Genomic DNA, 13,438 nt, shown 5'->3' with positions numbered 1-13,438 from the left:
ATTCAACATTTATTCAATTAATTCAATTCAATTCAACCACGGACACTTCTGCCAAGTCCCGGGAGGGATGCAGAAGACTAATAAGACACAGCAGCTGCCCACAAGGAGTGTATAATCTAGTTAGCGAGGCCACACTCCCATCATGGAAATGACTAGCAAGGAATAGAATAGAGTGACAGTGCCAAATGCATGGTACAGACAGAAAGGGGCAGAGTTAGATTTAAAATTCTTTCAGGTATGAGAATTAAAATTAATATACAATAATTCAAGGATTATATTTATAAGATTTGTTCATTCATATAAATATATATAAAATATATAATATAAAAATATACATACATATAAAATAAATTTATTAAATTTACTAAAATAAAAACTAGAGTTAAGAGGGATGGTGGCAGTGACCCAGAATGCACAGGTACAGGAAACAGCACAGGTGATGGAGGGAGGAATAGCAAGACTAGTTGTTGGGACAATCTGATGGGGGATGGAGCCAGGGATAGCAATGGTGTAACAGACAACTTGACCAAGCAAGGATACAAGGAGAGGAGGTCACCCTTTACCCAGAGACTCTGCCCAATGCTCCCAGCAGGTTCAGGGAAAGGAGGGTCTTAGAAACCCATTAAGTGGAACCCTAAGTGAGGGACCAGTGGTGAAATCCAATGGAGGTCTATGAGATAGAAGCAGATGGGAACAAACCTCCGTGCCCAGAAGAAGCACCCCACTTCCTACCTGGTATTGGTGGTCTGGGACAAAGTTCCAGTAACCCTAGCTAAGTTACATCTCTGGGATGTGTCACGAGTGATTGGGAAGGGAAGGGTCATGGTAGGTCAGCGCCATCTGGGAAAGCTTCCCAGAAAAAAAAAAATTAATCACCACTTCCTATCTGGACACTTGGCCCGATTCTCCTTCCTCTCTCTCCTTTCAGCACATCCCTTCCACCTTGGAGTGCCTGAGTCGTTCCACAATGCTCTGTGTCTCTGCGCTGGCTGTCATCTCCTACGTGACTCCTGTGTTCCTCATTGCCCTCCTGCCCCTGGCCATTGTGTGCTACTTCATCCAGAAGTACTTCCGGGTGGCATCCAGGTGACTTTGGTTTCTTGGAAACATTTTTTTTACTCATAGGAAGTCATTGCTTTAGTCACTCAAGGTCAGACTCAAGGCTGCAGCCATCTGCATTTGGTCACGTCAACATTCCTTGCAGGAAGCTCCAGTGCCCTGTTGGGACTCCACGTAGAAGAAAGAGAGAGTGGGACACAGGGGGAAGGAGCCTGTTGGTTAAAGATGTTTTAAGAAATGAAAACCTTTGGTAGTGAAATCTTTGTAGATCGGTCAGACTCTGCTATTGCCCAATGGTTAGGAAACACTGCCCTGCAAAGTTGAGATTTCAGGGAAAATGGGTCCTTTTTTTCCCCCTTAGATTATCCAGATTGCCCAGATAATTTTGCTACCTCTATACATTGGACATTTGCAAGGGATTTGATGACTTCTGTGAATGAAATTGACAGTGTCTCTCTAAATACTCCATAGGATATTTCCTCAAAGCACACTTGGGCCACTCAGGGGACTGCCTTGAACCTCTGTCTCCTCGACTGGCCATAGAGAACTTACATTCAGTGGACACAGAGACAGCTCCCCCACCTACTCTGAGCTGTGATATTGACACACAGGGCATATGCCAAGGCCATCAGGACTCTGCAGTGTGTTCCTCAAAGGCATATAGGATGGGGGAAAAAAAAAATCCATCGGTTTCCATGGGAACCATCCAACCTTTTTGTCTTTAATGTTTCCAGGCATATCAGGGCTTTGGGGTTACACTGACACCCTTCTGGGGGACTTTATCATTGAGCTTTGTACCTCAGATCCCCGGGGCTATTCCTGAGTGAACTTAAAAGAAACATGCCAAGGACAGTTTAGACTGAGAATGCAAAGTGGCATCATGGATAGAGTCCTGGATTCAGGATTGAGGAAGATAGGAGTTCAAATCTTACCATTTAATTTGAACCATACATTCAAATCAAGCACTCACTATCTACATGACCCTGAGTAAGTCACTTAACCTCCTTCTTCTTCCCAATTTCCTCAGCTGTAAAGTAAGGGAGTTGGACTCAATGATCTCTAGCATCCATGACACTCATTCCCCACTGGGTAGCCATCAGAGAAAGGCTTTTCCCCTGCCCCAAATCATCTCATAAGACCCAGCTCCATGAGTCATGATAGTATAGTAGAGGATTACCAGCCCAGGGTTCAGGGCATACACATCCTAGCCCCATCTCTGCCACCTAATTGGCCATGTCCAAGCCTTAAGATGGGGGTAATACTAGTGCAAATATCAATAATATGGAAATAGGTCTTGACCAATGACACATGTAAAACCCAGTGGAATCCCACATTGGCTACCGGAGGTGGGAAGGAGGGGAAAGAAAGAGCATGAATCATGGAACCATGGGAAAATGTTCTTAATCAATTAAATTTAAAAAAATTTTAAAGAAGATAAAAAATGGGGATAATAATGTCTGCCTTGAGAGAGATCATGAAATCATCAAAAACAATCTTGGAGGGAGGAATTCCTGAGTTCAGTCCCATCTCCAGCACATCCTCCCTAAATCTCTGGGCAAACCACTTAATCTCTTAGTGCCCCCAGGCAACTCTCTTAAGCAGATAAATTACAGACATATTTCTGATCTATCCATGGAGGGGGCTTCCCATACATACAAAATGATGGGTCTGGTCCAAAAAGAAATCTGCCTCTGCAGGATGTTTGGGTCTACTCAAGATAGTCCAGCAAATAGAGCACTGGGTCCGGAAGCAGGATAGCTGAGTTCAAATTTGACCTGAGACACCTACAAGCTGTGTGACCTAGGACAAGTCACTTAACCTCTTTCCCTTTGTTTCCTCAACTAATAATAACAATACCTACTTCCCAGAGTCGTTGTGAGGACTGAATATTTGTAAAGCACTTAGCACAGTGCCTGGCACACAGGAGGTGCTATCAAAATGTTTATTCTCTTCCCCTAGTCCCTTCAACAAATATGAGGCAGGTCACCCACCTGGGTATGAGTTCAGGCCATCATTATTTTTCCACAGGGACCTGCAGCAGTTGGATGACAGCACCCAGCTACCCCTGCTCTCCCACTTCTCAGAGACGATGGAAGGTCTCACCACCATCCGAGCATTCAGGTGAGTCCTGGCCCATCTTCCCACTGGGGGAGCTGTTGAGAGCCAGCCACAGGGAGAAGGGTGGTCAGAAGAGACTGGCAGAGCAGTGACTGACCTGGGTCAGGATCCACAGGGCACACATCTAAACTGGACATCTAAACAGCAACATGAAGCTTGATGAGGTCAACTGAGATCAACTCTATTAGAAAAGCCGTCACATGGAAAAGTCGATTTTTCTCTGTTTGGCCACAAAAGACAAAACTTACAAACAGCAAGTTAAAAGTATAGAGAAGCAAATTTTAGCTCAATGATCATGAAAAATCTTTATCATACATTTTTCTCTAGAATTAAAGGAGCTGAGTTCAGATCCCTCTTTGAATCCCTGTGTGACTCTGGACAAGTTAATTAACTATTCTGGGCTTCCATTTTTTTGTCTGTAAAATGACTAGATGAGCTCTGAGATCCTTCTGAACCTACCAGGCTTTGAACTATCTAAATGTGAATTGGATTGCCTCCAGTGGTAGTGAGTTCTCCATCACGGTAGCCTTTCCCCTGACAGAAAAACAAGAGGAGAAGGGTTCTTACTCAGGGGTCCATGAACTTATTTTTGTTTTATATTTTGATAATATATTTCAATGTAATTGGTTTCTGTTATACTCCCATGTATTTTACTTGATGCATTTAAAGACATTCTGAAAAGGTGTCCATAGGCTTCACCAGACTCTCATATAGGACTATGGCACAAAAACATTAAGAAAGCCCTACTATAGGACAAAGAATAGTAGACTTGGAGTTGGAGGACATGAGTTCAAATTCTGACTGCTATTTAATATGTGTGTAATAGTAGTGACTTGGACTAGATGATCTCAAAGGTCTCTTCCAGATCTATGGTCCTAAATGGTCATGTAGCTAGTGGAAGGGAGTTCTTTCCCTTCTTCCCCTTCTCCTCCCTGAGACAGCAATCTTATACATGTGCAGTCATGCAAAATATATTTCCATATTGGTCAGGTCATTCAGCAAGTGCTTTAAAGATTTCTGTTCTTATGTAAGTTCACTTGGATGACCCTTCCAACTTTGAGGTTCATAGGATAATAAATTTGGAGCTGGATGGAGCCTTATAGTTCATTTAGTCCAACCCCTAATTTTACAGATAAGGAAACTGAGGTCAATGGAGGTTATATGACTTGCCCAATGCCATGCAGGTAATGTCAGGGCTGGTATTTGAACTCAGATTGTCATTGTCCAAATCCAATTTATTTTCCACTGGGTTCATGATTCATGAAGAATTCAGTCCTGATCCATGGGCCACACTGATCTGAATTTTCTTTGATGGTCCTAGCTTTTTCTTAGAACTGGCTCTTTGTCTTTGGCCCTGGGATTTTCACTTTTGGTTATTTTCTAAACCTCCACTTTGATTTGAGGCACTGCTCTATACGGAGCCTCCTGAACTTCCCAAGGTTGTTCCACTCCCCTGGGTTCAAATATCTGCTGCCCCAAGCCCAATTTCCTCTTTTGTCAGTCTCCTGCTACTGCCACCACAGCTAGATTCCTAGTTCTGATATATGTCAATGTATACTCTCTGCTCCTCTTCTGTCCCATTCGAGGTTGGGCCATATCCCTCTCTTGACTAAGAGCCTCATCCCAACATATCCAACTTCCTTGTGGACCCCTGTTCAAGCAGAAAATAGTCTATTTTGATCTAGAATATTCACAAAGCAATTTAGTATTTTCCTTTAGTGTTTGCCCATTCTTCCATCCTGGGTTCACTTTCAGCCAATCAGGAAACTTTCAGAGGACTGTGGGTGTTCTGTCCACATTTACTCTCTATCCCTTTCCACTGCCCACCTCTCCTACCAGTGGAAAAAGAAGAAAATACTTAACAGGTCTAGTTTTTCCATTCCTTAAAAAGTCAGAATAATTTAATTCAAAGTTTATAAAAGATGACCCCTTTCCTCCCAAATAGACACAAATGAAAATAAGCTTCAGTCACTACCTTAAATAACTCCAACTCCAAGCCTGGTGCTCTATCCATTGTACTACCTCACTGTCCCCTTCTCTTTAAGGTTTGCAAGTCTTTTATACATGTTATCTCTCTTGGACTCAGTTTCTTCTTCCATAAAATAAAGGGCTTGGATTAAATGATCTCTCTGTTCTCTTTTAACTCTAAATCCTATGAACTCTTCATTCAATCAGTCAATAAACAATTATTTATTAAGCAAGTTCTGGTTAAGTTCTAGGCTAAATTCTGGCAAAGACACCAAGTTTGGCTGGAACCATGAAGAATTGTTGGTCTTAAATAAGTTACAATCTGATTGTGAAGGTGAGATCTTAGTATGTGCTACATGCCTATAACCAAGGTAGAACCACTAGGGTTTGGGGCCAGGGCAATGGAATTGAGGGGAGGCACAAACATTTAACACATGTATTTCTTTTTTTATTTTTTAAGGATATTTTATTTTACCAGTTATATGTAATAATAATTTTCCACATAAGTTTACTGAAATTATAAGATCCAAATGATCTCCTTTCTTTCCTTTCCTCCCCCTTCCCAGAGATGGTAAACAATTTGATGCGGATGTATTCTCAGACACATACATTTCTTCAACATTATCGAATCTATTATAGCAACTAATCCCCTCTTGCCCAACTGAATTGATCTTAATTGCTTCTTGTATTATTTTTATCTCATGAATTATTGAGTTGATTTGGGAATATGTTTCATCCTGTTTGCCCTGGGTGTGAGCACTGCTTATTACAGATCTGATTACCAGGTACTGGGTGTTGAAGTGCAGGAGATCAGAGAGAGGGAAATTGAGTTTTATCTCAGTATGGTGGGGTTTTCTCACCACACACACACACACACACACACACACACACACACACACACACACACACACACATCTAGTCAGAGGAACACAACTGAGGAGAGAGAGGGAAAGATGATTCTCGTTCTCTCTCCACCTCTCTCTGTCCTCCTTACAGTATGTGCCACCCCTTTACCCCTGTAGCATCTCAGGGAAGGAGTGGACCAAATGCTCATTCATGGGCCCACCCTTCACCTTCTCCTCCAGGTATGAGGCCTTGTTCCAGCAGAAACTTCTAGAGTACACTGACTCCAACAACATTGCCTCACTCTTCCTCACTGCTGCCAACCGATGGCTGGAAGTCCGAATGGCAAGTCCAGACCCCTTGGGGAATAAGAGGAAGTTTTGGGGGTGAGAGTCTAAGAGCAGCCCTTGGAAGTGAGGGTGGGTAATCTGCAGATAATTCCATTCAAATAAAAAGGTATTTTGGTCATAGAAAGTCTAGTTGTCTGGTTGGGAAGAGGGAGAAGACAAGGAAGGTGGATCATCATCATCATCATCATCATCATCATCATCATCATCATTATCCATAGCAAGCATTTATAGAACTCTTTTTTTGGAAACCCTTACTTTATATGTGAGAAGCAACTCTAAAATAGAAGGGCAAAGTCTGAGCAAACAGAGGTTAAGTGATTTGCCCAGGGTCACAGAGCCAAGAAGAATATTTGAACCCAGGTCCTCCCAACTCCAAGCCTGGTGCTCTATCCATTGTACTACTTCACTGTCCCCTTCTCTTAAAGGTTTGCAAGCCTTTTATACATGTTATCTCATTTGATGCTCACAACCAGTCAAGTACATAATATTATTCCCATTTTATAGATAAGAAAACTGAGGCACAAAGTGGTTAAGTGACTTACCCAGAGTCACACAGATAGTAAGTGTATGAGGTAGGATTTGAACTTGGGTTTCCCTGACTACAAATCTACCTACCTGTTCCACTAGAATGATCCATCTATACAATATAAATCAGAATAACCCTAAAATGTGAGTGCTAGAGAGAGGCCTTTGGAGATCTTTCCATTGAGCAGTCTCATTTCTCAGATTCAGTTCGTTCAAAGGGCATTTACAAGTTTTGTCTGGGGCCCTGAGCTGGGCACTAAGGATCTACAGATCGATATAGCGTAGGCACTCATCCCAAGGACCTTGCTCCCTAAAGAAAAAAATTGCTTCCAAAGGGTGGGGTGGGATGGGAGTGGAGTCCATCCCAGATGGAGAAGATGAACAAGGCACAGAGATGTGAGAGGATACCGGAGTGGGGTGGGGAGGTCCAGGGAGAGGTTGGAGGGGCATCCAGCTTGGCTGGAACATGGAGTCTATGAAGGCAAGCAGGTGAGGGAAGCTTGGCTGGAATGAGGCCAGAGAGGGTGAGTTGCCCAACTAGTAAGTAGCAAAGCCCAGACCTCAGCCTCCCAGCATCCAGCCCTAGATTCCTTTCCCTGTTACACTGTCAAGACGAGATGCCACCCAAACAAGAGAAGGGGATAAAGCACCCCTACCCTGGGGTATCCGGCCTCTGAATTTCATACCTAAATCACCCCACTGCTTCTCCTCTTCCCTCATCTGTCTTCTTGCATCTTCTCTGTGTGTTTTTGTGTACAAATATGTATATGGGTGAAGGGAAGTGTGTCAGGCACATATGTTCCTGCTGCATCATGAGTGTATATTGTGTGTGCAAAAATGAGTGTGCCTCACAGTGTTGTACAGAAGGATTTGCAGGGAGGTTATATGGGAAGCTTATAATGCCTGAGGAGCCGTCTTGTTCTCCCAGGAGTACATCGGTGCCTGTGTGGTCCTCATTGCTGCTGTGGCCTCCATCACCAAATCCTTGCACAAGGAGCTGCCTGCAGGACTGGTGGGTCTGGGCCTCACCTATGCCCTAATGGTGAGTGGGACAACATCGATTCCCTGTCCTGGTGAGGGAAGAGTGAGGGGTTCTGGCCCTAAAGGGTCACCAATACCGAATTATCAGTGTCTTAGAGCCCCCAAATCTTTCAGGTCAGAGGCACTCGTGACTCTTAGGTAGAAAAGTGTACTAAACTTCACTCAAGTGAAGGCATCCCTAACCCCAGAGGGAGTCCTGCTCCAAGGTTGTGTGAGAATTAAAATTAATATACAATAGCTCAAGTATTATATTTATAAGATTTATTAAATAACAACTTGAAATAAAAAGCTAGAGTAAAACCTGCCTAACTCAACTGAGAGAAAAGAAGAGGAAAAAAGAGGGAGTCACAGAAAGTTATAAACAATAATGTAAAGACCCATGTAAATGAAGAGAAAAGAATGCTGGGAAATACAAAAAGAATTCTGGGGAACTTAGTTCAAAGGTAGAACATTTTCACTTATACCGTTGGCTATTGGGAGTTTACAGTCTACCATCCAACTACCAATTCCTTCCATACCCCATTTAGTATGGTGTTGGGAGCAAAGGTCCCATAGGCAATTCTCCCCTATAATCTATTCTTTCAAATCCCTTCTCCCTAGTTGTCTCCCCATACTCTACTAGCTTTCCCTTCTTAGAATAACTGAAATTTAAAGTCTTTGCCCTTCCTGACCTCAGATCCAAGTTTTAGAGCTGATGTCACCACATCATCCCTATATTCCTCTAAAGACAGGGAACTTAATAAGGTGACCCTTGCTCCCAAATCAATCGATCCATACGCATTGATTTAAGTGCCTACTGTGTGCTAAGCCTGGGGATATAAAGTGAGACAAAAGAGAATCCCTGCCTTCAAGAAGCTCACAATCTAATGGGTACCAAAGCTGTAACCCCTAAATGTCCAGCAACCCCCAAGGTTACTTGTCTCCTGTTCCATCTGTGAAGAAAGACTGTCATTCCTTTCCCTGTGTCCTGGCTTTTTCCATAGGTGTCCAACTACCTAAACTGGATGGTGAGGAATCTGGCAGACATGGAGATTCAGATGGGGGCTGTTAAAAGAATTCATGGACTTCTGAAAACTGAAGCTGAGAATTATGAGGGGCTTCTGGGTAAGAGGACTCAGGAAAAAGAAAGGGTGAATGCTATGAGAAATACAGGGGCTTCTGGGCAAGGTGACTCAGCAAGAGCAAGAGGCTACTAGGTGAGAAAGATTGGGAGACAGGAGAGAGACTTCTGGGTGATGAGAAGAATGAGGGACTGATGGATGAGAGCATAGGAGAGATGAATTATGGGCTTCTAGGTGAGGGAATACGTGCTAAGAGAGAGAAAGAAGGGCTGTTGAGTGGGATGAGAATAGTAGATAGGGTTTTGAGGGCTTCAAGAGAAAGGACACAAGGGCAATCCAGAACAGAGCCAAGGTACCCATGGGTCCATAAACTATATGAAAGCTTGAATTAGGCTTTCACAACCCTTTTGGTGATCCTCTTCTCCCTCATTCCTTCCTCCCACCACCTTCCTCAGCTCCGTCCCTGATACCAAAGAACTGGCCAGTCCAAGGAAAGATACAGATACAAAACTTGAGTGTCCGCTATGATAGCTCCCTGAAGCCAGTCCTAAATCATGTCAATGCCCACATCTCCCCAGGACAGAAGGTCAGTACATTCCTCTTGTGCTGGGTAAATTAGTAGAAGGGACAGGGAGAGAAGGAGAAGCATGGGGTAAAGGAGAAGAGAAGAAGTGAGTTCCAGGGCCACATGATCTCAAACCAAGGTCCAAGACTATACCAGCCTTGAGGCTCAGCTCCCTGGGTCTGGGATCCCACTGCCTCCCTCCCCAGACCACTCTAAGTGCTTTAGACTAGCCTATATTTTCATGCTTTCACCAGGCATTCTTATTGTAACCTCAAAGGAGATGAAAGTGGCAAACCCTTTCCCCCTGTCCCTTTGGGACTTGGAATATTTGGAATAAGTGTCCCCTGCAGCAATAGCAAAAAGGAAGAAGAAATATTTCCTAGGATCCCTTCCCTCCCTGAGATGAGGAACCTGAGCTCAGATTTTATATCTCGCTATGACATTCATTAATCTCTCCTCTCTCTCTCTCTCTCTCTCTGTCTCTCTGTCTGTCTGTCTGTCTCTCTCTCTCTCTCTCTCTCCCTCCCTCCCTCTCTCTCTCTCCCCCTCCCTCCCTCTCTCTCTCTGTCTATCTGTCTCTCTTCCTTCATTCCACTCTGTCTCTGTCTCTGTCTCTCTCTGTCTCTGTCTCTCTCTGTCTGTCTCTCTCTCTCTCCCTCTCTCTCTCTGTCTCTCTCTCCCTTCATTCCACTCTGTCTCTGTCTCTGTCTCTGTCTCTGTCTCTCTCTCTCTCTGTCTCTCTCTCTCTCTGTCTCTCTCTCTCTGTCTCTCTCTCTCTCTCTTCCTTCATTCCACTCTGTCTCTGTCTCTTACCATGAAAAAGGTGAGAGTGAGACAGTTCCTTTTGTCCCATAAGAGATTTGCCCTCATAAAAACATAGGCCCGGCCAGGGAGGCCTCATATGTTCCAGACCAGCTGCTCTGAAACCTAGGCATATACAGCTATATACAAGGGTATATATGCATATACACACAGAGAAACATGTATACTTTTTTTTGGTCCAGATCTGTATATTTCATTAATGAAGTGAACTCCCAGTAAGGAAACTGCATTGATACAAAACAGAAACTTACATTATTAGAGTCTCCTAAGGCCCAGAACAGTTAAGTGACCCACAAGTCCAATATGTGTCAAAGATGGGACAGGAACTCATGTCTTCCTGGCTCCAAGGCCAGTTGTGTATTATTCCAGGCTGTCTCTCTATGTGTATGTACGTGTGAATACATACAAATGTGTTTATAGGAACATGCATTCCTACACATGTTTAACCACAGAAAAATTACACATCAATACATGCAAAGATTATGTACATAATGTAAAAGCATTTATGTATACACAGAGACATGCACACAAAAACAGGCATAGATAGATATATTACAGGCACGGAAACAAACCGATGTGTAAATCATCCTGGAGATTTCTTCTTCACCTTCTTTAGAAAACAAGCTTTAGGGGGCAGCTGGGTGGCTCAGTGGATTGAGAGCCAGTCCTAAAGACAGGAAGTCCTAGGTTCAAATCTTGCCTCAGACACTTCCCAGCTGTATGACCCTGGGCAAATCACTTGACCCCCATTGCCTAGCACTTACCACTCTTTGCCTTGGAGCCAATACACAGTATTGACTCCAAGACGGAAGGTAAGGATTTAAAAAAAAAAAAGAAAGAAAACAAGCTTTAAGGCTCCAATCCATTCCTGCCAGAGTTTATCAGAGAGCTTGGTCAAAGATAGGAGGCAAAACTTCCCAACTTCCCCTGGGAGAGCTTGGTCTGCAGCTTCTCCCAAAGCTACTTCTTGGGTCCTCCCTATTGCAGATTGGGATCTGTGGCCGAACAGGCAGTGGAAAGTCATCCTTTTCTCTTGCTTTCTTCCGCATGGTCGACATGTTTGAAGGTAGGTCCTCCTTCCTTGACACCCCCAATACAGCACTACCTGCCTCCTCATACCTTAGAGAAAGGGCAAATTTTCATTGCCATATCCCTACCCCTAGAATCATTCTTTTGCAGTAAGCAACTCTCTGTCTGTTTGTCCATCTGTCTATCTAGGTAATGGATACTCCAGGTCATATGTAAAGTTTGAATATTTCTATGACTTGCCTGGCCTCAATAAAGAGGGGCAGCTGCATAACCTGGCCCTGCTTCCTAGCTAGGTCCCTTCTACCCAGGCAAGTTCTTCCCTAGTACTAGTCACAGTCCCCCAGGGTGAGTTGACTTCTGGTTAATGACAGGGAGGATCGTCATTGATGACATTGATATTGCAAAGCTGCCCTTGCAGACCTTACGATCCCGACTCTCCATCATCCTCCAGGACCCCATCCTCTTCAGTGGCACCATTCGGTGAGTAATACCCCAGGGAAGGACCAGGAAAGACCAGAGATGCTGCCATAGTAGAAAGAGTTCCTTCCCCCATCCCAGGAGCCTCATGGTGTGTGCAATGTTCCAAAAATGGACCCTAGCCTAGAAATTAGGAAATTCTTATTCATAGGGTCAATCTGTAAAACCTTGAGCCAGTTTCTTCCCTTCTCCAGGGCTGTTACCATATCTATAGTATGAGGATCAATATCCTACAGAATATCCTACAGAACTCTTTCCAAAGCAAAGTATGCTGAAGACAATATCTAATGCCCTCCACAGCCTCAGTAGCTAAGAGAATAGGGGCAAGAAACAAGGGAGGAGAAACAAAGGAGAGGAAAGGAACGCCAGATACTAGGGGAAAGAAGAAAAGGAAAAGAAAGATGAGACCATTTTTAAAATTGGTGATTCAATTTATGGATTTGAATCACATTTTAGCTTTAATTTTTACCCTTCCATTTAAAAGAAGAAAAGGACAAGCATTGTAACAAATATTCATAGTCAAGGAAGACAAATTCCTACATTGTTGTTTCAGTTGTGTCTGACACTTCGCGACACCTTTTGTGGTTTTCTTGGCAAAGATACTGGAGTGGTGGGCCATTTCCTTCTCCAGCTCATTTTACAGATGAGGAAACTGAAGCAAACAGGGTTAAGTGATTTGTCCATGGTCACATGGCTAGTGTCTAAGTCCTGATTTGAATGATTTGAGTCCACAAAGATGGACCCTAAGCCTGGAACTCTGCCCACTCTGCCACCTAGACATTGGTCATGTCCAAAAATCTATGACTCATTCTGCATCTTGAGTCCATTACCTCTCTGTCAAAAGGTGGATAGCATGTTCCTCATTGTTCTCTGGAATCAGGATTGGTCATTGCAGTGATCATCAGAGTTCTTGTTTATCAAAGTTATTTGTCTTTATATTGTTGTTATCATATAAATTTCTCTACTGGTTCTTCTTATATCATTCTGTATCAGTTCATACAAGTCTTTCCAGGTTGCTCTGAAAATACATTAACTGATTTGGCCAGGCTGATGAAACTAGTAAGTATCTGAGACAGGATTTGAACTTAGGTCCACCCAACTCCAAATCCAGTGCTGCCTTTCTGGCACTAGAGTAATATGGCTCCATTGGCTAAAATTAAGTCTCTGGATGATGATAGGTTTGGTCTCAGGCTCTCTCCCATCCCCTAGGACTCTTCTTTGATTCAAATGGACAGTAGTGAGTGACTCTTTCTCCCCACTCCCTGCCACAACTCTCTCTATAGTCCTCAGGTCCAGACTCCCAATCCCTGGGGTCCATGTCCCATCAGAGACCAGGACTCTCCTTCCAGGTCAGGTAAGAAGTTGTAGTAGATGGCCTCTGGTGTCCTTTCCAGCCATGACATTCTGTACTTTTGTAACTCCCTCAACTATTAAACTTTTACTGAGTTCTTATTGAGGGTTCCAAAATATACAACAGCCACAACTACCAGGTTTTTGCACTCTTCCCCAAACCAACCAGTGCCTAACACTGTTCTATTATTCATTCATTCATTTGCTCATTTAGCAAAAATCTTCTGAGG

General features: G+C 43.5%; 1 protein-coding gene across 1 annotated transcript in view; it reads left to right on the top strand.

Moving 5' to 3' along the window:
- The window catches only part of ABCC8 (ATP binding cassette subfamily C member 8), a 133,916-nt gene that overhangs the window by 107,338 nt on the left and 13,140 nt on the right, over positions 1-13,438 (top strand). The window contains exons 29-36 of the mRNA XM_056802201.1: positions 929-1,086; positions 3,088-3,180; positions 6,231-6,333; positions 7,792-7,905; positions 8,888-9,008; positions 9,421-9,551; positions 11,340-11,418; positions 11,753-11,861. Of these exons, the coding sequence (XP_056658179.1) occupies positions 929-1,086; positions 3,088-3,180; positions 6,231-6,333; positions 7,792-7,905; positions 8,888-9,008; positions 9,421-9,551; positions 11,340-11,418; positions 11,753-11,861 (908 nt within the window). The remainder of the gene's footprint in view (positions 1-928; positions 1,087-3,087; positions 3,181-6,230; positions 6,334-7,791; positions 7,906-8,887; positions 9,009-9,420; positions 9,552-11,339; positions 11,419-11,752; positions 11,862-13,438) is intronic.

Source organism: Monodelphis domestica, chromosome 6 (genome assembly GCF_027887165.1).
Source record: "Monodelphis domestica isolate mMonDom1 chromosome 6, mMonDom1.pri, whole genome shotgun sequence".
Lineage (NCBI taxonomy): Eukaryota > Metazoa > Chordata > Mammalia > Didelphimorphia > Didelphidae > Monodelphis > Monodelphis domestica.
Note: the sequence above shows the minus strand (reverse complement) of the source record. Positions and strands in the feature narration are given on the sequence as shown.